Source organism: Trachinotus anak, unplaced genomic scaffold (assembly GCF_046630095.1).
Source record: "Trachinotus anak isolate AG129_WGS33_773 ecotype Australia unplaced genomic scaffold, CSIRO_AGI_Tana_v1 ptg000008l, whole genome shotgun sequence".
NCBI lineage: Eukaryota > Metazoa > Chordata > Actinopteri > Carangiformes > Carangidae > Trachinotus > Trachinotus anak.
Window position 1 is genome coordinate 1367594 of NW_027273859.1, and position 24494 is coordinate 1392087.

Consider the following 24494-nt stretch of genomic DNA (forward strand, 5'->3'; position numbering starts at 1 on the left):
AACAAATTAGGGTGGGACAGTGAAAACAATTGGAAACAGGAGACAGAGCGGGACACGGCAGCTACTGCACAAGGTGAGCCAACTTTTTTTTTTACCGTCCTCAGTCAAGAGGGATAAAGGTTTATGTTTATGATGCACATTAAACCTGGGATAAACAGAATAAAGGTAAAAGGATTTCTGGAGACACAAAAATTCCAAACCCTACAGGTACAGGTCAACAACACCAGGAGAACAGATGGCTTTCCTGAAGGCAAAGGAAGGATAATTCCACACAGGATGAAAAGCACAACTGAAGAAGCCTCTTGGATTGAATTCAATTCAATTCAATTCAATTTTATTTGTATAGCACCAAATCATAATATACATTATCTCAAGGCACTTTACAGGGTAAGGTCAAGACCTTACTTTGTTACAGAGAAAAAACCCAACAGTTCCCACAACAAGCAAGCTCTTGGCGACAGGGGGGAGGAAAAACTCCCTTTTAACAGGAAGAAACCTCCAACAGAACCGGGCTCAGGGTGGGCGGCCATCTGCCTCGACCGGTTGGGTTTAGGAGAAGATAAAAAGAGGGGGTGGGGGGAGGAGAGAGGAGAGAAGAGAGAGAGAGAGAGAGAGACCAGTAACAGCTGTGTAGGTAATGGTGTTATCAATAATAATGATGACAGGTAACAGTGGTTAATAGTAAAGATGAGTCGTGGTGGATCTGGATCCTGCTGCTCCCGAGGCAGAGAGACCTGCAGAATGAGGACAGAGAGAGGGAGAGAGAGGAGAAGCACAAACTACGGGAGAGAAAAAAAATACAAAGTTAATGGCATGAAGTCATCAAGAGAGAGAGAGGGAGAGAGCGCCCAGTGAATCATGGGAATCCCCCAGCAGTCTAGCTCTATAGCAGCATAACTAAGGGATGGGTCAGGACATACCCGAGCCAGCCCTAACTATAAGCTTTACTAAACAGGACAGTTTTAAGCCTGATCTTAAAGGTAGAGAGGGTGTCTGCCTCCCGAACCCACACTGGGAGCTGGTTCCACAGGAGAGGAGCCTGATAGCTGAAGGCTCTGCCCCCCAGTCTGCTCTTACAAACTCTGGGAACCACATGTAGACCTGCATTTAGAGAGCGAAGTGTCCTATTGGGAAAATAGGGAACTATAAGCTCTCCAAGGTACGATGGTGCCTGACCATTAATGGCTTTGTAGGTGAGGAGGAGGATTTTAAATTCTATCCTGGATTTTACAGGGAGCCAATGCAGAGAGGCTAACACAGGAGAGATGTGAGCTCGTTTCCTAGTTCCTGTCAGTACTCGTGCTGCCGCATTTTGGATCAATTGGAGGCTTTTTACTGAATTTTTGGGACATCCTGACAATAAAGAGTTACAGTAGTCCAGTCTTGAGGTAACAAATGCATGAACTAGTTTTTCAGCATCCTTTAGACACAGAATGGATGAGAAGTGAAAGGTCCTCTGGTCCACATGCCTTGGCTTTGATGCTGACAGAGTCAGCTGTGGTTATCAGGAGTCTCTATAGACAAATAAATCCGGCCCACACTTGGGCCACATGCTTGTTTTCTTCTGGCCCAGTATACTCCTGGTTCCACAGCCCTTATCTGTTCCATACAGCCTGATTTTCAGATGCTACTTCCACATCTGGCCCAATTCTGGCGCACACATAGAAAGTTCTCCAGGTTTCAGCCAATACAAGCTGACAGCCAGAATCTGCACAGATGTGGAAGTATGGCCGAGGACCCAGACATAGGGCCAGAAGGTTGATATGCTATCATACAACAGCATACTAACACTTCCGGTAAACATTCAAAATAAAAAGCTCAAATAGATCTGCAGAAATTCCGCTTTTTTTTTTAATCCAGGGCTGACAGGAAGGGGGTGAAAAAAGAAAAATGTGGATACCAAGTGTCAACAGAGAGCTGGCACACACATCTTCATCTTTTGAGGTTTTTCATGTTCCTTAGCAGTTAGTATTGCATTAGAGCTGGGGAAGCGAAGCCTTCTGTAATGTTACAGCCCTGCGCCGTAGACGGTACTTTTATACAGCCAACATGGTGACATCTACCGACCAACCTTTGGTACTGCACTATTTGAAAAAGTAAATAAATAACCTCATAATGAAACAGCATTGTCTATCCTTAGCGTGCTGTTGAAATAAAGAGAGATATCACATTTAACGCTTTTCTTTCCAGCGGGTTTGTCGGTGAGACACGTTTGACGTAACTACCCTTATGCTGCGGGGGTCATGTGGTTTCTGACGTTTGCCACAGCAGCTGGTGTCGAGTGGTCTGCTCCCAGCGTCGCGCCAGCAGCGAGCGGCTCCGAACACGATGGATTTTAACGTGAAGAAATTAGCCTCCGGTGCCGGGCTGTTCTTCACGCGAGCCGTGCAGGTAATGACATGCTCGTGCACGGTGCTGACGCCTCGTGATAGGCAGCCATTACCGACGTTACTTACCGACGGTTCCGGTACAGTATCTGAGCTAACGTTACGGTACATGTTAGCATAGAAAAACACCAGTTACCTAACATTCAGCTACACCCTGATAACAGTTAACGGTCGATATTGTAATTAAACGTAGCGCCGTGTGAATGCTGTTACCGACAGTGTTGTTAGCCACTTTAATGATACGTTATGTTTAAGGCAAGCTAACGCACCGGTCGCTGATACAAAACAACCACGGAGTCGGTTAAAAACGCTGAGTAAATTGTAACAGATGTATCACCTGATTCATTAGCTTTTATTCGTTTGGGTAAGTTTGATGGTGACAAGTGGGGAGGGCACGGAAGAGGATGTCAACTGAGTAGAGACTGAGTAGACTCGTCATGATGTCATTTCGTATTCCTTAAGCTTTCAGTCATAATTAATAAGAAACAGTTGTGTTAACCTGTGAGAGTGTGTGTTGTTGTGTGTCTGCTCGACCTCAGTTCACAGAGGAGAAGTTGGGCCAGGCGGAGAAGACTGAGCTGGACGCTCACTTTGAGAACCTGATGAGCCGCGCAGACTGCACCAAAAACTGGACTGAGAAAATCTACAGACAGACCGAGGTCCTGCTGCAGCCCAACCCAAGTATGACACAAACACACCAATCCTGTCATTATTCAAGACTACATGTTATCTTCTAGCACAGCTACTGCTGTGCAGTTTTTTTCTCCTTATAGAGTATGCATGACTGTTGTAAAATGCAGCATTAGAGGATGATTAACTCATTAATACAACACTCATAATGGTGGTTAAAGAGTTCATTAAAAAGAGACACGTTATACTCCTGATATTTGCCATGTGATGCAAATATCAATAATGTACAACAAACTAAAGTCCAAACTGGACTTGGTCACACTGATGGAAAAATGAAACAATGTTTTCTGGACAGTAATTGGTTGAGCACTTATGACTGAACATTTTCAATTTATTGTAATGCCTTTGACAAACAATACAGTGAGACCCTACAACCTTTGCATGACTGGTGCTGTTTGACCTTGTGGGTTCAACTGGGTCACTTTTGAAAAGATAAAGATGAAGGTGGTGGTTATGACCTCTTTGTGAGGGTGACAGATGGCCATTGTAGGAATGGGATAATACTGTGTGTCACCTGTTAATGGAAACACTAAAGGCCTGTTGTACCAACAGAACACTTTATATTTGTTATAGGTATTTATGAAATTTCAGTCTAATCCAGTGAATTTTGCATTTCTTTTTGCCATCAGTGTCATTAATACTATTAGACAGTACAATAGTAGTAGTACTCATATAATAGTCAGTTCATACTTAAATATTACTAAAAAAAATATACAAAAAAAATCCTGATAGGACCACTCTGGTGGCATTGCTTGTTTTCACCCATAAAACCTCTGATCGTATTGCAAAACATACCTTATAAACCTACCTTTGTTTTTGTGTCAAAATGAAGTCATTTCACATGGTAAATAAGTTGCATGCAAGTAAAATTTAGATTTTCTCCCTTTTTGGTCAAGAGCATTTTAATGACCTGAACCTGAAATTCACCTGAGAAAAAAAATTGTATTTGTTTTGGTTTAACAGTTGTGGTGTCCATCTCCTCGGCAATGTGCATTTTATAAAACCTCAAAAACATGGTACTTATTTACTCTGTGTATTTGCTCTGTTTCAATGTAGCCATCTGTAAACACCCGTTGCTCAACTGCAGATAAATTTCTCATATGACCTGAGGGCAAATAAGTCATCACTTGTCTAACACACAAAAGTGTATATCATGATACTTTTTGTCAAACTGATTTTGACAGGTCCCTTCATCCAGTCAGAAGATGCCACATCATCAACTAAGCTCCTCCCCCTTGAGCGATCAGAGAGCTGTACTTTACTATAAGTCCTGCCTCCGTAGGGACCAATGTGTGGTAGGGGAATTCGTGAGCCAATGAATATAAACAATAAATAAACTTAAACACCAATGAGAGTAGGGAGTGGGGAATTTGCGAAATGTGAATACTAAGAGTCCTGATAAGAGTCTCTCTAAGAAGTATCTATTTCAACAACAACAAAAACAACAAGGGCAGAAAAACCAAGCCTAAGAGAAAAGCCGATCGCCACAACGGGAACGCGCTCCCCGACATGAGCGAAGAAGAAAAAGAGTAATTACGGCACAAGAATCTCGACTAGTTGGGTTTAAGAGGAGAAAGAGGGGGTGGAGAGAGAGAGAGAGAGACCAGGAACAGCTGTAAATACTATAGGTAATGGTGTTATCAATGATAATAATAGATAACAGTGGTAATAATAGCAATAATAAGTAGTGGTGGATCTGGATCCTGTTGCAGAAACGGAGAGAGAGAGAAAGTGGAGAAGCACAAACTAAGGGAGAGAGAAAAAAAACAAAGTTAATGGCATAAAGAAGTATGATATACGTAAATGTAGAGAGGGATGGAGAGAGAGAGAGCCCAGTGCATCATAGGAATCCCCCAGCAGTCTAGCTCTATAGCATCATAACTAAGGGATGGTTCAGGACATACCCGAGATAGCCCTAACTATGAGCTTTATCAAAGAGGACAGTTTGAAGCCTGGTCTTAAAGGTAGAGAGGGTGTAGGTCCTGGACCCAGAATGGGAGATGGTTCCACAGGAGAGGAGCTTGATAGCTAAAGGCTCTGTCTACGATTCTCTTATAAACTCTGGGAACCACAAATAGACCTGCATTTAGAGAGCGGGGTGACCTGTTGGGAAAATAGGAAACTGTAAGCTCTTTAAGATATGATGGTGCCTGACCATTAATGTCTCTGTAGTTGAGGACGATTTTGAATTGTATTCTGGATTTAACAGGGAGCCAATCAGAGACACTAACACAGGAGAGATGTGATCTTGTTTCCTAGTTCTTGTCACTACTCATGCTGCAGCATTTTAGATCAATTGGAGGCTTTTTACTGAATTTTTGGGACATCCTGACAATAAAGAATTACAGTTGTCCAGTCTAGAGGTAACAAATGCATGAACTAGCCTTTTCAGCATCCTTTAGACAGAGAATGGGTCTGATTTTTGCAATATTGTGCAGGTTGAAGAAGGCTGTCCTAGAGACTTGCTTTATATGTGAAGTAAAGGACAAGTCCTGGACAAAAATGACACCAAGGTTTCTGACTGTAGCACTGGAGGCCAAGGTGATGTCAGTATATTATCACATAGTGTATTTCTGAGGTGTTTGGGGCAAGTACAATAACTTCAGTTTTGTTTGAATTTATGCGTAAAAAATTACTGGTCATCCAGTTTTTTATGTCCTTAAGACACACCTGACATTTGGTTACCTGGTTAGTCTCATCTGGCTTCATGGATAAGTACAGCTGGGTGTCATCTGCATAACAATGGAAATTTATCTGGTGCAGTGTTTCCCATACATAGACCATTCTGTGGCGGTGCGGCACAGAATGGAGACCAACTGCCACAGAATGATTCTATTTTTTTTTTTGGTTTTTTTTTCCCGTTGTTGTTGTTTTCCCTCTAGTCTATGCTCTCAACGTAATATCGTTCCGTTCATTCATCTCCGCATAGCGCTCTTTCTCTGTCATTCTCGGACACACACAGACACGCGCACACGCACACACACACAGACAAGCACGCATATGCCAGCAGTGCGCGGGAAAATCAACCAGCGCGTCACTGGTGCATGCACACACACTCGTCTGCATACACTCTGCATACAATGACTGACTCCACCGACTGCCACGACACTGTGACACTTGATTCCCCCAACGGTGTCAGTGGAGCACCACAAATTGCTACCTGGTCTGTGGGAAACACTGTGGTGCTTCCTAATAATATTTCCTAGAGGAAGCATATATAGAGTGAAAAGTATTGGTCCAAGCAAAGAACCTTGTGGAACTCTATGACTGACTTTAGTGATGATAGAAGAGTCATTATTAACATGAATAAACTGGAATCTATCTGATAAGTCTGACTTAAGCCAGCTTAGTGTGATTCCTTTAATGCCGACAACATGTTCTAGTCTCTGTAATAGAATCTTATGATTGATGGTGTCAGATGCAGCACTAGGTTCTAGTACATACTACAACTATGTTTTCATTTAAAAATGCATCACTTCTGCTACGTTTTCGCCTCCTGTCCATACTCCAGAGTTTTCGAGAAACTGAGTTTTGGAAACGCTGCTGGCTCCGTTTTAGTTTGGAAACTCCGGGGTTGCGTTGTAGTCTGGATGGGCAAAAACTGAAACCTATGGAAACGATGACGTAAACACGGCCGGTACAGTGAAACTGCGAATGGCTCATTAAATCAGGTCTCTCCCTGATTGGCTCTTATTAGCCACCAGTAGTGAAAACATGAATTACAAGTGTTTCTCACCTTGTTGTCTTTGCTAGCAGTTGTTATTCATTGAAATCCTGTATGTTAATGCTACAACTGCCTTTGCTCTCCTTGTTTTGTAATATTTTCTGCAACTAATCACTTGAGTACAACTGAGAGTAGACAGTAGTTTCCTTTTTACACCAGCTTGCACATGCCCATTGTCCGTAAATGGTCACACATGTGTGTGCCTAAAACACCACAATTTACAAGTTTTTCAAATTTCTCAAAAGGTGACGGCCATCTGATCATTTAGCGAGATGTTGCTAATCTCTCCCTTGCTCTACAGCCTGCATATCAGTGAGTTTAGGCTCGATTAGATAAGCTAAGCTGATAGTGAAACAGAGCTGGCTGGTTCTTTCATCCCCCCCACCCCCATCTATGACTGGCACGCACAAACTGGTTCAGACAGGCAGGATTTATAGTAAAATATAGCTCCCTGATTGGATGAAAGGGGAGGGACTTAGGTGACGTGGCACCTTATGATTGGACCAGGGGACCTGTCAAAACCAGTTTGATGAAAGGTATAATGATGTACTCTCCCACACACTGTTGTTGTTGCAGGATTAATGTTTGAGCTGCTGTAAACAGCTGTGACGGGGCAGAGACCTCACTCCTTCATTACATTTGAGAAGTCAAATTTTTCATTTTGAATAAAGTCAACTTTTAGTAACATTTGCTAAAATTACAGCAATTTTAAATGTGTCCTGTGGAGTTTTCTTGTTAACAACTCAGTGTTTCTCACCAACATGCATGAAGCCTTGAAGTCAGGTAAATGTGTTGAATGTACAGTGGCCCCAGAGAGTATTCAGACTTTTCACTTTTTACACACTTGTGTGTTGTTGATTTCATTTTAAGGGGAAATGAAAACACTCAGTAATCATAATGATCAAATGAAAGCGTGAAATGTTTCCAAATTTATTAAATTAAATAACATAAATCTCTCATTTAAACTCTTTACTCTGTGGTCAGGTGCATCAGGGCCTTTCATGGTAACTGCTTTTGTTGAATGTTATATTGTCACAGAAATAATTACAATAAACGATATTATCGTCAAGACCATTTTATGCCTCCAATTTGATGATGATATAATAGCATAATAATGTAAGAACACCCATTCAAAGATTATAATAACATAATTATATAATATTATCTAATATTATATTACTAATATGACATTATATGATGTTTGTATCAAGTTGAAACTGAGTGATGTTATCTACCTGTTGGCTGCTCAGGTAGAGCCTGTATATAAGAAACGCTGGCTCTCCTCTCTCATTCCCACACCTGAGCTGTGGAGTGCAGCTTTATAACCAAGTCCATCTGAACTTACTCTGACAAACTTTTAGGCTGAAATTATGCAGCACAACTAGAAATGACAGTGAAACGTGTCTCAGCATTGATTTTTTTCTGCTTATTTAGCGCTGAGAAAAAAAATCTTATAATGGTAGAAGAAACCCTGCTGTTTATTCTGGCATCTTGTTGGTTAAAATGTAGTTGACATTCTTATGACAAACACACATGAAAACACAACAGGCAAAAATGATCAAAGTCATATCCATATATTGTACAATAAGTCGTGTCCTGACAGGCCTAGGTAAAATGTATTTTCAGTTAATTGTAATCCCTGTGACAAACATTAAAATCACTATGTTTACAAGCACAAGATTTTCCAGCTTTTGCTTTTATCTGAAAAAGACGATATTCCTTCTAAGCTGTTACACGGCTGATGAAAATTAATATTCCACTAATATCATGGTTTACATGCAGCAGTTCATGTTCTGATTAACTCCAATTAAAAGATTGTTGCTCTGATATTTGTGCATATCCAAAAACCTGTTGATATCCGAGTCTTTGAAAATGTTCTTCCATCCAAAAATGTGGCATTTTCTTTTGGGCATGTATCTCTGTTGTCCAGTTGGTTTGTGTTCACTGGGCGGAGCTGACTGTAAACAGGTGAGAGGGCGTGTGGTGCATGTTTTCTGAACGCACTGTTTCATGTCCAAAGACTGCTCCTTAAACTGTAATAATCGGACAGTACAAAAGAATGATGAGCAGTTTCATCCATTTACAGTTAAATCTGCGACACAATAAAAGATCTGAATATTTTCTGAAGTCACTGTTTGTGTGCTAAGCCGCTTTTTTAAATATTTAGAAACGTGCATAGTTTAGATCCATGTTTACTAGACTTTCCTTCACTGCTTTGTTGGCACATGGCTTCTCTGTGCACTGCTGCCACCAACTGTTGGGCAGTTATCAGAAAATTGCTGCTCTGCAGCGCCACTAACGGTCAAAAACTCCACAGGGATCCACAGAAAAGCTTCAGCTTGCAAATGCAACTTTGACAAAAAAATAAAGGCAAATGAAATTTGTAGTTAAAAGGCTGAAACATACAAACCACTGGTATGGTCCTGGTGTGGTAAAACAAACACTTTGTACATAATGTAGCACATTAGCACTATCTATAGGTTTATATGGGATGACTGACTGGAGAGTGGGGGGCTCTAATGTGTGACTTTTTGATTCTTCATGCTACAGTTGATCACACTGGTGAGTATCCTGCCTCCTGACTCTAGTCTCCTGCTGTGGAAACCTTTCATGCCTTTGAATTAGTATTAGAAGAGAAATCACTGATGAACATGGTGCTGAGATCAAAGCTGGTTGAATCCATTTTTAAGCTCAGAGACTCAGAGCATCAGTGTGACCTCAGGGCTGATCACTTCAAGCAGGACATGACCAGAGTTAAATCCTGCTCTGACTCACAGCTGATTCTGAGTCAGCACATAACGTACGTGGGTTAACCACAGATTGTGCCTTTTAATTACACCTCTTCCACTGGGCCTGACCGGACAGTTTAATTTGTCTGTTATGGAAGGGATTTTTTAAAGCTTGTCTTTCTTGCTATAAACTGAAGCATGATAACTGGTATTCTGTCCATGTTCAGAGGATCTACTACTGGTTTAACCTGTCAGATTGGTGAACTTGTCATTGTTATATCCAGACCAAGAGGAGCCTGAACATGATGAGTAGTGTAGAGACCCCTCTGGCTTAAATTCAGTACAAACTAACAAAATATCATTTGTTAAATCCCTCACTTAAAAGTACACAGAGAAGAAATTTAGGTTTCTGGAGTAAGTCCAAGGAACATTTAGGTGCTTTTAAAGATAAAAACTGGTCAGAGAAAGGAAATTCTCCTCAGCTTCTTAACCAGAGCAAAGTGAGCCTGTATTAACAGTAGTTTTAACTGTATTAACAGTAGTTAGAGAAGTTGACCTGAGAGATCACAATGTCTCATCAGGGTGGAAGCACCTAAAAACATTGACTGAACCTAATACAGATGTAGAGGAAACTACAGATAAGAATGATATTAAAATATTAATATCATGAGCACAGAAAAGAAATGATACACAGTGTGATGAGTCCCATCAATTAAAAGTGCTATTTGTACGTTTTGCTTTTGCTACATAGCTAATGTTAGCATTAACAGCTGTTTACTCACCAGTCTGAATGAAATGTGAGTACAGCATCAAACTTCATTCCTTTGATCACCAACATCTGTCTCCAGAGGTGGAAACAAACATCACTGTTAACTCTTGTTTTGCTTTTGTTTTAATCACTTCTCTGCCAAAGAGTTCCTGCAGATCATTTCCTGATTTAGAAAATGTTGTGATGTACTAACTTCAGTAACTTGTAAGAGACAGCTCACAAGAAAAGACTGGTTCATACTAGAGCAGCAGAAGAAGCAGCTCCAGACTCATTGGATCCTACATTTCCCATAATACAACTGTTTTCACAGGCTGTGATCCTCATCACAAGTAAACCGACTTTAACTTGTAAAACTGGACTCTCTTACTGTTGTCAATCCAGCAGCACTTTACTGGAGCTGAGATGAGAAGTGAGCCTGAATATTACTTATCAACACAGATGCACATGTGACACTAAAGCCTCATAGTTCATAGTCTGTTAGCCTGAACAGGAGTTTAGTGCAGAATGTGGACAGAAAACCACACAGTCATATCTAACGTCATCAGAGAGAATGATGAAAGACACCCTCTGTAAGAGATTAGATTGAACAGTGAAAGATAGAAGAAGAGGAGCTGATCCAGAATCAGGGCAGGGCTGCCCACTTTTCACACACTTCTCTTTCATACTGTTAATATTGTCCTCACATCATCTCCTACTGGTTGAAGATGTTCTCCCTCATTACTCCAGTGTGGTGATGTGTCTGTGTATGTGGAGTGTAGAAACCATTGTTAACCATTTCTGTGCACACATGGTGCAGGCTGCAGATTTCTGCCACAGCATCCAGAGTTTTCCACAAGTACAGTCTGACCTGTTAACCAGCTGGTTACTGAGTCCTCTCTTAAAGCCTCAGTGAATTTTCTGATCAGTTTGACCAAAATTAGTCATGACCCTTGTGTTGGTTTGATCAATAACAAAGATGTGAGCAAAAAAATAAAAAAGAATAATTCAAAGAATAAGACTGTCCAGAAACATGAGAGACCTTCAGTAAGGAGGCTCTGATGTCTTTACCTCGACATGAGGCTTTGTAATATTGAGCAGAAATCTTATTAGATGTTGCAGCTCCTAAATATACTTGTGGAAAAATGTATATAATCATAGCTGTGTAATAATAGATTAAACTATTCCATGGTGTGAATTTATCCTGAGTGGCAGACATTAGACTTGGGTGGTGTTATGGTAATAAGGTGTTTTAAATCCATACCAGAAAGTACCATACCAGTTTGCTTTAAGTGCCATCAACTTACTGTTGTCCACTAGGGGGCAGGAAATCTGTTGTAGCTGAGGCTTGGTGTTTCTGATCACCTGATTAATAAAAGTCCAGTATTTCATAAGAGGAAACAGACAAGCTTCACCCACAGTGAGGTTCAGTTGGTTCAGGAAAAAAAGCAGGAAACAGCAAAAAATAGAGAAGAACGTAAGAATGTCCTGGACAAATTTATTTACAATCAGTGGGTGACCAAATCAGCTGATATGATGCTACATAAGGCATGTGACAGGAGTGAGGTTTTTCTTCATAAAGGATGTATCATGTGATTACCAACCTACAGACAACAATCCTCCACCCCCACCCAAAAGAAACAAAACCACTTCCACGAGTTCTGCATCGACAACAACAGTCAGAGGCAGCAAAGCCTTGTTAAGAGCTGATGGTTAAAAAAAAGACACTTTTAAAATAAATGCAAAACATTACAGAAAAGGTTTAAAGGTGAACAAAATATTTAGGCCATGAGGAACCATTTCATTATCCACAACATTTCAGGAGGTCTCCACCACCGATCAGTGACACCTGGTCCACACCAACTAACCGTAGAGAGGAAGGTGGACTTGACTAACTTCGGAGAAGAATATCTGATAATGACCTACCTATTATTGCATTGTAATGTCCGGCCACTAAATAACTGTTGGCTGATTGGCTGGAACCCGCAACCTGCACAGAGCCAATCAGATTTAAACATACAGGCACTAAAAGTAAAGTTCATAAAAATAATGTTGAATAGTTTTAGCACCAGTTCTCCTCAGTACACCTACTCACAGTTCTTCAGGTACTCAGCAGGCATGTTGTTCCAGCATCTTGGAGAACCTGCCTCAGTTCTTTTGTCTCTTCATGTGATCCAGACTGACTCCATGATCCTTAGGTCAGGGCTCTGTGCGGGCCAGACCATCTGCTGCAGGACTCCTTGTTCTTCTGGTCTCTGAACATAGCTCTTTGACTGTGGCTGTGTGTTTGGACTTGTTGTCCTGCTACAGAATGAATCTGGACCAATCAGATGCCTCCTGGTGGATCACAGTCCTGTACATGTTTGGAGGTGTTTTGGTCTGAAAACAAATATACCACCCAAGTCTAACAGACGTCACAGTCATGTGTGAATTGTACATCACATGCAGGGGTTGGACATCAAAAGATCACCTGCTCTTTTTATAATGTTGGGGTGAGTCGGAGGTTTTGACTCTAAGAGTTTCTAGGTTATAGTGTGTGATGTTTATTTACTGATCACATGACAGGAAGTGGACAAACTAACAGAAACCTTACACTACATCTGTGTTGACCGTGTCAGAGGGATTAACAAGTCAATTTGTCTTGTTTTGAAGTCATCATTTAGTCATGTTTGTGAAGTTCCTCTGGTGACCACTGAAACATGCAGTAGTTAATACACCCTGATGTATTGCAAGGAGTTCATGTTATTTTGTCCTCCATGTTTTTTCTGCAATAGTTACTTTGTATTTACAGATGCTGAAGGTGGATGAAGGAGCCTCTCATGTCCTGATTAAATAAATACTACACCCAAAAGTGGCTGATGGTGAAAGCTTTCCCAAATAGGACTCTACATGTGTTAAGCACAATTAAGTTACAGTGAAAACACAAAAAAAGTAATACACTAAGCACACACCTGATTGGATGATTGGATGATTTTGTGCAGTTTCATGCACTTTTACTTCAAAAATAAATGTTAGACTTCCTTCACAGGTTTCTCTGCAGATAAAGATTTCACTTAATAAACATAAACTATCCAACAACAGTGTAGAAATACCACAGTCAGACTCAGCAGCAGGGCAGCTACAACAGTAAAATGCTGCTTTCAGGTAAATGCATCAATGATTTAACACTGTGAAGGTGATACAGTGGTTTTAGAAAGTATTCAGACCCCTTCACTTTATTGTGTTGTAGATTTAATGGATAATTGCCCATCAGTATACAGTTAGTAACCAAAGTGAAAACATGTTTTCAGAAAGTTTGCCAAATTTATTAAAAAAAACAAAACTGACCCCCACAGAATGAAGCTGCCACCACCATAAAGATGGTATTCGCCAGTTGATAAGCAGACAAAGTCTTTGGATCTCTGACCAGAGGTTTCAGTTTTTGTCTCATCAGACCAGAGAATCTTGTTCCTTTAACTTGTAAAACTGGACTCTCTTACTGTTGTCAATCCAGCAGCACTTTACTGGAGCTGAGATGAGAAGTGAGCCTGAATATTACTTATCAACACAGATGCACATGTGACACTAAAGCCTCATAGTTCATAGTCTGTTAGCCTGAACAGGAGTTTAGTGCAGAATGTGGACAGAAAACCACACAGTCATATCTAACGTCATCAGAGAGAATGATGAAAGACACCCTCTGTAAGAGATTAGATTGAACAGTGAAAGACAGAAGAAGAGGAGCTGATCCAGAATCAGAGCAGGGCTGCCCACTTTTCACACACTTCTCTCTCATCCTGTTAATATTGTCCTCACATCATCTCCTACTGGTTGAAGATGTTCTCCCTCATTACTCCAGTGTGGTGATGTGTCTGTGTATGTGGAGTGTAGAAACCATTGTTAACCATTTCTGTGCACACATGGTGCAGGCTGCAGATTTCTGCCACAGCAGTTACTGAGTCCTCTCTTAAAGCCTCAGTGAATTTTCTGATCAGTTTGACCAAAATTAGTCATGACCCTTGTGTTGGTTTGATCAATAACAAAGATGTGAGCAAAAAAATAAAAAAGAATAATTCAAAGAATAAGACTGTCCAGAAACATGAGAGACCTTCAGTAAGGAGGCTCTGATGTCTTTACCTCGACATGAGGCTTTGTAATATTGAGCAGAAATCTTATTAGATGTTGCAGCTCCTAAATATACTTGTGGAAAAATGTATATAATCATAGCTGTGTAATAATAGATTAAACTCTAGCAGGCTGTCATGTGTCTTTCACTCACAGTGTGGGTTCTTGGTCTCTTCCCTGACCAAGTTCCTTCCCTGGTTCCTCCTCCCATGTTCTGGTTTGTCCGGACACCAACTCTGGAAGAGTCCACTTCTTCCACTTCACAGTTATTGTTCCCACTGTTCTCCTGGGAACAATCAGAGCTTTAGAACTGGTTTTAAACCTTTGTCTTGATCTAAGCCCTGCCACAGTTTTATCACAGGTCTACAGGGAGTCCACAGGACTTCATGGTCCTTGTCCTGACATGCAGTGTGAATTGTGGGACCTTATATGAACAGGTGTGTGGGCTCCAGTCAAGTTGTAGACACATGTCAAGAATAATTAAAGCAAACAGGAAGCACCTGATCACCGTTTGGAGCCACAACAAAGGGTCTTAAGAGTTTTGTAAATGAGATATTTCAGTTTTGGATTTTTAATAAATTTGGAAAACAAAATTTAAAAACCTATTTTCACTTTGTCTGTGTGGGTTACTGAGAGTGGACTGGTGGACAAAATTACAATTTTATCAATTTAAAATGAAAGCTACTACACAACATCTGAACATGTTCCGCAGCCGCTAAAGTTCTGCAAAATGAGCAGTTTTACTTTCATCTGTTGTGGTTATGTAATAGTGTAATTTACGTAGTAAATCACTTCTACTTAGTCCATTGATGTTTGACTACCAAGGCCACATGTTCACAGTGCACAAGATGTTGTCTTCATATGCCTTTTTTATCCAGTTCCAAACTCCTTTATTAAAATAATGACTTCCTCTTATTTTGTCGATCAGATGATCAGTTTATCTCCTACTTGTTGGAACAGTGTAATACATACGTAATTATTTTTGGGTGTAGTTTCATTTAATCAGAGTGAGGAGTAAAAGAACTAAAGGTTTCATGAGCTGGATTCTTCCCCATCTGAGCTGTACATTAAACTCTTCTTGACTTTCAATGCAGGTGCCAGAATTGAGGAGTTTCTCTATGAAAAGTTGGATAGGAAGGCACCGTCCAGAATTACCAATGCAGAGCTGCTGGGTCAATATATGGAGGATGCTGCAAAGGAGTTTGGTCCAGGAACTCCATATGGTGAGTCTGCAAACACTTGAACACAATATGCCTCAGGGAAAACATGTTAACAGTAGCTGTAAATGTCTGCAATGTGATCGAATTGGCCAGACCACATCTGGACGCGACCTAGTTCATAATGTCTGTGAACCCCAGCCAAGTGTAAAAACAAGCTGTACATGGAACTGCATTCTTCAGAAAGAATCTACGCAGTGAGTTGAAAGGTCGCCTGACTGCTCGATACAAGTCTGCCTGCTCCTCTTCACTCACTCGTATGATGAAGATGTATCCAGGCACAGGTGTTGGCTTTGTTTTTGTGCTAGTGCAAATGATGAAATGCCGTGACACACAAGTGAACTGGTATTCTCCTATAATACACACTGGTTATTTCTTCAACTGCAGTTCGGCACAGTGGGGGCAGGGGGTTATTATTTAAACCTGAGTTTTTTCTACTGTGACATGTCAACATGTTGTCTGTGAATAAGGCTGACTGACTGTAGTTTGCGAGTGAGGGAGCAGCAGCTGTCACTCATGATCAGGTCCTCTCCTGAAAGATAACGTCACTCTTACAGGTCAGCTTGGTTTGGTGCAGAAGTAAACATGCCCTACAAAACTCCAGTGAAGGTGATTGACAAGTCACAACAACACCTTTGCAATATATTTAACCATGTTGTACACAGGAAGACTAAACACCCACTACACGCAGAGTCTGAACTGCTTCCATCTGGCCACTGCAGCAGGGACCCAGGCTGTAGGATATAAAAGAGGTCTTTCATTCCAGATGCTGTACAGGCCCTGAACACAGAATGACTGCATCAGGGAACACGTGTTACCTGTCTCATTATTTGAGATTTGCTCTCCAGTACTTATATAACCTGTCTGCTGCTACCTGCTCATCTGCACTATTTTATGTTATAAATGTATGTATTGGTGTGTTGTGTTACATGGATTTTATTTATTTTTACTCTACTTGGGAGAAGCCAAAGACAAATTTCCAGTGAGGTGGACAATAAAGTCCATGCACTCTAACTGGAGACTCAGTTTTAACTCTTCAACTTCCCTTCTTTGTCTCTGTGATTGGTTGCATTGTAGGACGCACAAAACACCAGTGACCTCTGCCCTGTGTCCACACCTCATAGTTACGTTTAACTTTTTTGGTTCAATGAATTACTTTTTCTGTCCAGGTGACAACATTGTGCTCTGTGTGTTGTTGTTGTTGTTGTGCCACAGTATCATGGCTGCAGACTTTTTATTATTTATGAGGTGTAGATTACAAAGAGCCACTGGACCTTGGCCCCCGTTCCTTCCCCCAGAGCACTTCTATTGAATCTATGTTTAACTTTGAGTCAAGAAACAGGAGGTGATAAAAGTCCACATTTTGTCTCCATCATACACAGAGCTGGGAGATATGGCCTTTAAATAATATCACAATATTTTTAGGTTATTTCTCAGTATTTTGGAACCTCCTCTAAAGCACTACAGCCAAAATTAGGACAGAAATATGGATGCAAAGAAGGCAATAGCAGAAAATAATATAAGGAAAGTGTTTTTGAGAAACAAATACATGACTATTGAAATGAGTCTAACTAACAGGCTTTCTTCAGCCAGAAATGGTGGATTCATCTTATGACAGACAGAAGAAGAAGCCAGGTGCCGATTCAGGGGCTTGTAAACTAGAGTATCTTCAACTGTCCTGTAGTGAAGACTTTGTGGTGACTGGATCTAATCTGTGTTTTTGCAGGGAGCACTTTGATCAAGGTGGGCGATTGTGAGAGGAGATTAGGAGCAGCAGAGAGGGAGTTCCTCCAAATGTCAGCCATCAGCTTCCTGACCCCCCTCAGGAACTTCCTGGAAGGAGATTGGAAGACTATTTCAGTGAGTCCTAATGGTCCAGTATCATCAAGGTTGTTGCATTCCAGTAGAAGACATAAGAACTTCTCCCATGACTTCACATCTTCTGGATGATGTTGAAGGATTTTTTTTTATTTCTCATGTTTTTATTCAGTATACAATACTGGGTCAAGGTTACAGTTGTAGAGACAGATCTGTGGCAGCTGAAGGCTCAGATTATATTTTATCCAAGGTATACATGAAATGGTGTGTCATATTTTTAATAGTCAACATTTGAACATGACTAATCGCTGTTTTTCATCATGATTGTTTACAGCGATGGAGCAATTCGTGTCACCTAATTAATTAGAATGAACATTAAAATATTAATATAATTTATAATATAATTTTTGTTTTATACACATTTATCAAAATGTACATCTTTGGAAATTTTGGGATCTCTACTTGATACAATAGATAAAGTCCTGTCATTTCATTTCAGTTGTATTTGTATAGTGCCAAATCATAATCATATAGCTTATCTCAAGGCACTGAAGAGGGTAAGGTCGAGACCATGCATTATTATAATAGAAAGAAAGAGAAAATCTTTTCCCACCACGAGCAGCACTTGGCAACAGTGTAGAGGAAGAAACCTGCAACAGAACCGGACTCAGGGTGGGTCACCATCTGTTTCGACTGGTTGGGTTGAGAGGAAAAAGAGGGGTTGGAGGAGGAGAGAGAGAAACCAGGGACAGCTGCATATACTAGTAACAGTAATACCCATAGGTAATGGTGTTATCAATAATCATGATAATAACAATAATAATGAGTGTTAGGTTTTAGGAAGCTTATTGCTGTTTGTCCATGGGCCTGGTATGGCCTGATTTAAAGGTCCCATATTATATATGATATATGATTATAAAGCAGGTCTAGGTTCTATATTAATACTGTGAAACTATAAAAGCCTCAGTCCACAGAGAAATGCACACAGCCTGTTATCAGAAACTGAGCCTTAAAACCAGATGTCAGGACTTCTGGAACTTTGTGATATCACAACAAAGCAGTCATGGCCCTCAGCCGTGCTCCAAACCCCGCCCACCTGGACCCACCATCCAGCCCCACCTGGTTCTTAAAACCACAAATGTATCTTCTTATGGATTTCAACACTTCACATAAAACACTGGAGAGGAGTAAAATATGGAGCTTTAATGGTGCTCTGAAATGTCATTTTGTGTTTCAGAAAGAGCGACGTCTTCTGGAGAATCTTCGCCTGGACCTGGATGCTTGTAAAACACGTCTGAAGAAGGCTAAAGTAGCTGAGGCAAAAGCTGCGGTGAGTCCTTGATTGCCTCTCACCGCCCTAACCCCTTCCCCACACATGTCCTGTACTCTAATGTGTAATGTGATTAAACCTTTGCTGGTGCTGACTAACTCTGTTTGTATCCACAACCTTTTCAGTGCGAGGGTGAAGTGAGTATTAAAGATATTTTTAAAGACTTTGAGTTTGATGCACACGTTACGTTTCTACCGTCTCACTTGCTTTGTATTTATTTTCTGTGCCATTCATTTACTAGTGGCAAGAAACTGTTAATGACTGAGAAAAAAACAACAAAACAGCTGACTCTTTGCAGAGAGAGCTTGAAAGAGCATGATGGGAAATAAACACCAGCCACCGACCAAATTCAGAAAAACTGTGGGCTGTGCCTGGTGAGGATGTTTCCACCAGCCACCTCCTATGGTTTATTTAACAGTGTTCAAACAACTGTACTAAAATCTGATGGTGCATTGAAATTAAAATAAAAAAAACTATGTGGATCTTTAAATATAAATTTTACATGATGAACTCTCTGCTGAAAGGATCTGTGTGTTCAAATCATTTTTATTTGTGATGATTTATTTATTCATGAATGTCTTTATTTAAAAACCAGCATGGACTTCATGCTGATATTTGCTACATGGTGGAAAGATTTGCTTTATTTTCTGTGACTGGAGATTTAAGTACAATACATTTGGATTGTAAATTAGAAATAATTAACCAAATGTACGTGTAATAGCTGCTGTAAGGCCGGACTCAGACTACTGGGGTACCAGCCGGATTTAACCCTGATTTAACCCTTAAATCTGGTCCTGGACTGATGTTCAGACCAGATTATCTGGTAATGTGAGCGTTTTACAGATCCAGTCTTCCTCTGGCAGGATAATCTTAATAACATCCTGTAGTGTGTGATGCACCATTATTTTCAAATCTTGTAGAGCGTGCATGTTTGAGATTAGAGAGACGATAACATGTTGAGTTCCTTCTTATGTGTGTGATGCAACCTGATTTTAAAATCAGTTAAGATTTTAAAACTGCTCTAGTCTGAGCCAGGACTAAATAGCAGCATCTTAAAATGTGGCAGATATAGTCTGAAGGCATCCGCTGGTGCACACACACAAACACACTGACGACGTCTTCGTGTACGAGTGAGACATGAGTGAGACCTTAAACAAAAAACCAATAAACCAGTACCTACTGTACTCAGTGAAACTCGATTAAACTTATCTCAGTAGTGGAGTTTTTACTGAAGAAAATGCTCAAGATAAAAAAAGCTCATGAGTCACATATTTCCTTAATAGGTTGAAGATTTTAGAAAAATTTATTTTATAATCCAAGAGCAATGTGTTGCCGGTAAACGCAGTAAAAACTTTCCCACGCAGCTGTTACCACAATTACTAATGACAGGCCACAGACAAATGACAAAGCCCATGATGAAAGTTTTCAGTATGCATCCTCCTTCTGATAAATTCTCATGTGACAAGACAACGACCAAAGTTTTGTTAATCACAGGATTTCATTGTTAAACACAGACTGATGGTTTATAGTTCATTGTACTCCGTGCATGAGGACGTCCCTAGTTGGCCAATAGAACATCTTTGACAGACCACAGTTTGTTTCGATCTGTTGTCTTAGAAAATCCAGTTTTTCTCATTCTAAGACGTTTCCAGACTGATATCCTTTTACCAGCAGCTGCCATAAGACTAAAGATGTTGTACTTAAATCTGACGGCTGTGGCTCAGGAGGTAGAGCAGAAGATCGGTGGTTCGATCCCTGGCTCCTCCCCCTCAAATTACCTGAAACAGAAGGTCCTAACTGAAAATGCCTGTCACCATTTCACCATGATGTAAGAATGAATGAATGAATGAATATCAGAACTCCTGCTTTTCTTGAAACTTTTTTTTGTTTTCACTGTTGGACAGAATAAAGTCTGACTTTTATCAGTTTGATGTTGACAGTCGTTATGCATGTTAGCATGTGCATGGTAAACTACTGCTAACTAGCCTTAAGGTTAGTAATATCAATGACTGTCCCAATTGCAGAGGATTAGTCAGTGAATTAAAAATAAGTCATGAGTTTCACTGGTGTTGGAGAGGATGTTTACATACAGCTGTGTTTCATCACCTCTCTGCACCTTTCCTTTTATCAGGTGAGACACACCTAACACAAAAGTGCAAATGGGTGTGTGTAGTGGAAGTGAGTCACTGATACTAAAAACGTGTGTAACTCATCAACCTCATGGTTTCATTTCTACTCTGCTCTCTGGTTGTTTGTTTGCACAGTGTTTGCTGAAGTGTGGTTGCCATGGATACATTGAGTGCATCATCTATAAATAACCTTATTGTTTCTGTAGATGGCTCCAGATTTTCAGGAAACCAGACCCCGCAACTATGTGCTTTCTGCCAGTGCCTCTGCGGTAAGGTGACAATCATCCCTTAAAAATAATGTAATAATGTTATGTAATGACATGACCTGAGTGACTGAGATTGTTTTGGTTCCTAAAACCACAAATATAGGGCGACCCAATGTCTGAGTGGTTCGGGCGCACACCACATTTGAATCCCAGCTGGCCGGACTCTTTCCTGCATGTCATTCCCCTTCATTCTGTCCTATTTCCTGGCTCTCTACACTTGTCCTAATAAAGGCATAAAATGGCCAAAAAATGACTTCATTAAAAAAAACAAAAACAAAAGACAACACAAATATATCTTCAAATGGATATCAACACTTCAAATAAAACACAGGAGAAGTTAAAATATGGACCTTTAACACAGTTTTCAGGTGCATGTACTGTATAGTACCAGTTACTGTTTGTAAGTAGCTATGAATCTATCCTTCAGTACTGTTCAGTCTGGAGATGTTTCCTTCTGTAACAGTGGCCTCAGAGTTACATACCAGACCTCTGTGTCATGTCTGATACTATGTTGTAATGGTGAAAGTTGACATACCACAGATAACAAGTGTCTGACGGCCTAGATGGAAGTTTCTCATTAACTCACGAGGTTAAACCAGGAGGAGGAGGTCAGCACCAACAAGAGGCTGGAGTGCTACAGAGAATAAGTAATCATATTTGCAATGGTGCCTTGACAGAGCTGAAGAAACAAAAACACACACGTGCATTTACTGTAGTTGAGACATGAGCACAGTAACGGACATTAGAACTATAATCTTCTGTGTTGTAGACTGACTGATACTGGATTTGAGGCCTGTACTATTAATTTGGGATATCAGATCACATTGAATCTGCCTGTTTTTTTTTTTTTTTACATGAACATGTAACATGGACAAGCTGTTTCGTATTTATTGACCAACAAACTGATACCAGTGGATCCGCAGTGAGCTCATACTAGCCTGGCTGATTATCAGTGTAGCTCTGATTTAAAGCCTCATGCAGAGTCCAAAGGTCTGAGACCATGGTCGGACTTAGTCCATCTTTTCAAACATTTTAAAGGTTGGGAGTGAACTTCGGGACTTAAGACAATCATATCACAGATTTCATGGTACCACTCCTCACTTCTCATGATGGCCGACCTCCTTGGGTTTCTCTCTGTCTTTAACTGCTGTACGATACTCTGCACTGGTTCTTGTGTTTAACCTCTTCAGGAACATCCAGCTCTAAATAATCTGATAATGTGCAAGTTCCCAACATCTTGGAAAGATTCAAAGTCAATACTTAACTGAACTCTGAAGACCTTCTGAGAAATCCTTGCAATAACTTGTATTTTCCTCTTTTTTTTCCCTCTCAGCTGTGGAGTGAGGAAGTAGAAAAGGTGAGTACAGCTGTGTTGTGTTTGTGAACTTTAAGGCCTCAGTTTCAAATGAACCATTTTCTGACCACATCTAGGAGGACCAGTGTTTATTACCTGTCTCAGTTTGACACAATCAAAGACAACTCCCAACACACTGAAATGGACATGACAGCAGACACTTACATCACACATTACTGCACAATCGGACAAACTCTTCGTTTAAGGCTCACTTATACATTTATACTGTATGGATCCATATCTCCAGACTGGATCAGGCTTTACTCCTATCATCAATAGAGTGTATACATAATTCAGTAATACAAAACAACCAAACTCTTCCCTTATTAAATGTGTCTTCTGAAAGCTGTGGGTCATGAAAACATTTGAGACTTTCTGTATAACAGTTAAATCACCTGACCTATCAGGTTATTTTTACTGCTCAGTCTTTCATATTGTATCATTGTACCAAACACCTCATGTCACTAACATTGTTCTTCCTATTTCAGGCTGAACACGAGCTGCGAGTTGCCCAAACAGAGTTCGATCGCCAAGCAGAGGTTACACGGCTGCTCTTGGAGGGCATCAGCAGTACACATGTATGTCGGCTGCAACACATTTACTATCAGCTCGCACACAGTGATATCATTTTTCTAACCACAGTTTTAAAAAATTGAATTTTTACCAGTCATATTTTTTTTATTTGATTTAAATGATATATATATAAACACAAAATAGTTTATTCACCTTTGTGTTGTACTTAAATACCTATAGTCACATCTTATACTACATACTAAATCCATGTATATACAATATACAGTATGTACATACAGTGCATCCGGAAAGTATTCACAGCGCTTCACTTTTTCCACATTTTGTTATGTTACAGCCTTATTCCAAAATGGATTAAATTCATTTTTCACCTCAAAATTCTCTACACAATACCCCATAATGACAAAGTGAAAAAAAGTTTGCTTGAAACTTTTGCAAATTTATTAAAAATAAAAAACAAAATATAACATGTACATAATTATTATATTCACAGCCTTGAAGTTAGCATTTGACACCAAACACTGCACATCACCACAAACACACCATCCCCACTGTGAAGCATAGTGGTGACAGCATCATACTGTGAGGGTGCTTCTCAGCAGCAGGCCCTGGAAGGCTTGTAAAGGTAGAGAGTGAAATGAATGCAGCAAAATCAAGGGAAATCCTGGAAGACAATCTGATTCAGTCTGCAAGAGAATTACGACTTGGGAGAAGATTTAGTTTGTAGCAAGACAATGACCTGAAGCATACAGCGAAAGCTACACAGAAATGGTTTAAAGACAACAAGGTGAATGTTCTGGAGTGTCTGAGTCAAAGCCCAGACCTGAATCCAGTAGAGACTTTGTGGCTGTTCACGCCTGATCCCCATGTTACCTGACAGAGCAAGAGCAGTTTTGCAAAGAAGAATGGAGTAAGATTGCAGTATCCAGATGTGCCAGCCTGATTGAGATCTTTCCGCACAGACTCAGTGCTGTGATTGTGGCCAAAGGTGCATCCACTAAATACTGACTTGAAGGGGTGAATATTAACGCAACCACTTATTTTACATTATATATTTTTATTTAATATCATTTTGTAGAAATCTGTTTCACTTTGACATTAGAGTTTTTTTTTTTTTTTCTTAATTCATGTCGGAAAAGCCAAATTATATTGACCATGATTCCATTTATAAAAGCCATAAAAGGGGAGAACATCCAAGGGGGTGAATACTTTTTATAGGCTTTGTCTGTGGCCTAGTAAGGCTAGTGTGGGTGAACCAGGGATCTCAAACCCAGTAATCTCCAATATCAAGCCCCAGTTACGTAATTTCTCACATTTGTATAAATTAAGGTATAATTTATTACATTTCCAGAACATGTGAATAAAGTTACCTGTCTCTGTTTTACATCTTGGGCAGAGCTCGTTCTATCTGTTGATTGATTTGTCCCGTGGAGTCTTTCTGGTGTGAAATAGATTCTGTTGATAAAATTC

General features: G+C 40.2%; 1 protein-coding gene across 6 annotated transcripts in view; it reads left to right on the forward strand.

The window, feature by feature from the left end:
* Positions 1-2096: 2096 nt before the first annotated feature.
* Positions 2097-24494, forward strand: part of sh3glb2a (SH3-domain GRB2-like endophilin B2a) — a 36055-nt gene continuing 13657 nt past the window's right edge. For 2 of the 6 annotated variants that reach the window (XM_071481778.1, XM_071481781.1), the window contains exons 1-9: positions 2103-2391; positions 2927-3068; positions 9352-9363; positions 15474-15602; positions 17323-17456; positions 18652-18744; positions 21080-21142; positions 22473-22496; positions 22982-23071. In XM_071481778.1, the coding sequence (XP_071337879.1) occupies positions 2329-2391; positions 2927-3068; positions 9352-9363; positions 15474-15602; positions 17323-17456; positions 18652-18744; positions 21080-21142; positions 22473-22496; positions 22982-23071 (750 nt within the window). In that variant the 5' untranslated portion in view covers positions 2103-2328. Of the gene's footprint in view, positions 2392-2431; positions 2752-2926; positions 3069-9351; positions 9364-15473; positions 15603-17322; positions 17457-18651; positions 18745-21079; positions 21143-22472; positions 22497-22981; positions 23072-24494 lie in introns of those variants that run through there. The other 4 variants (XM_071481783.1, XM_071481785.1, XM_071481784.1 and 1 more) reach the window with 4 other exon arrangements.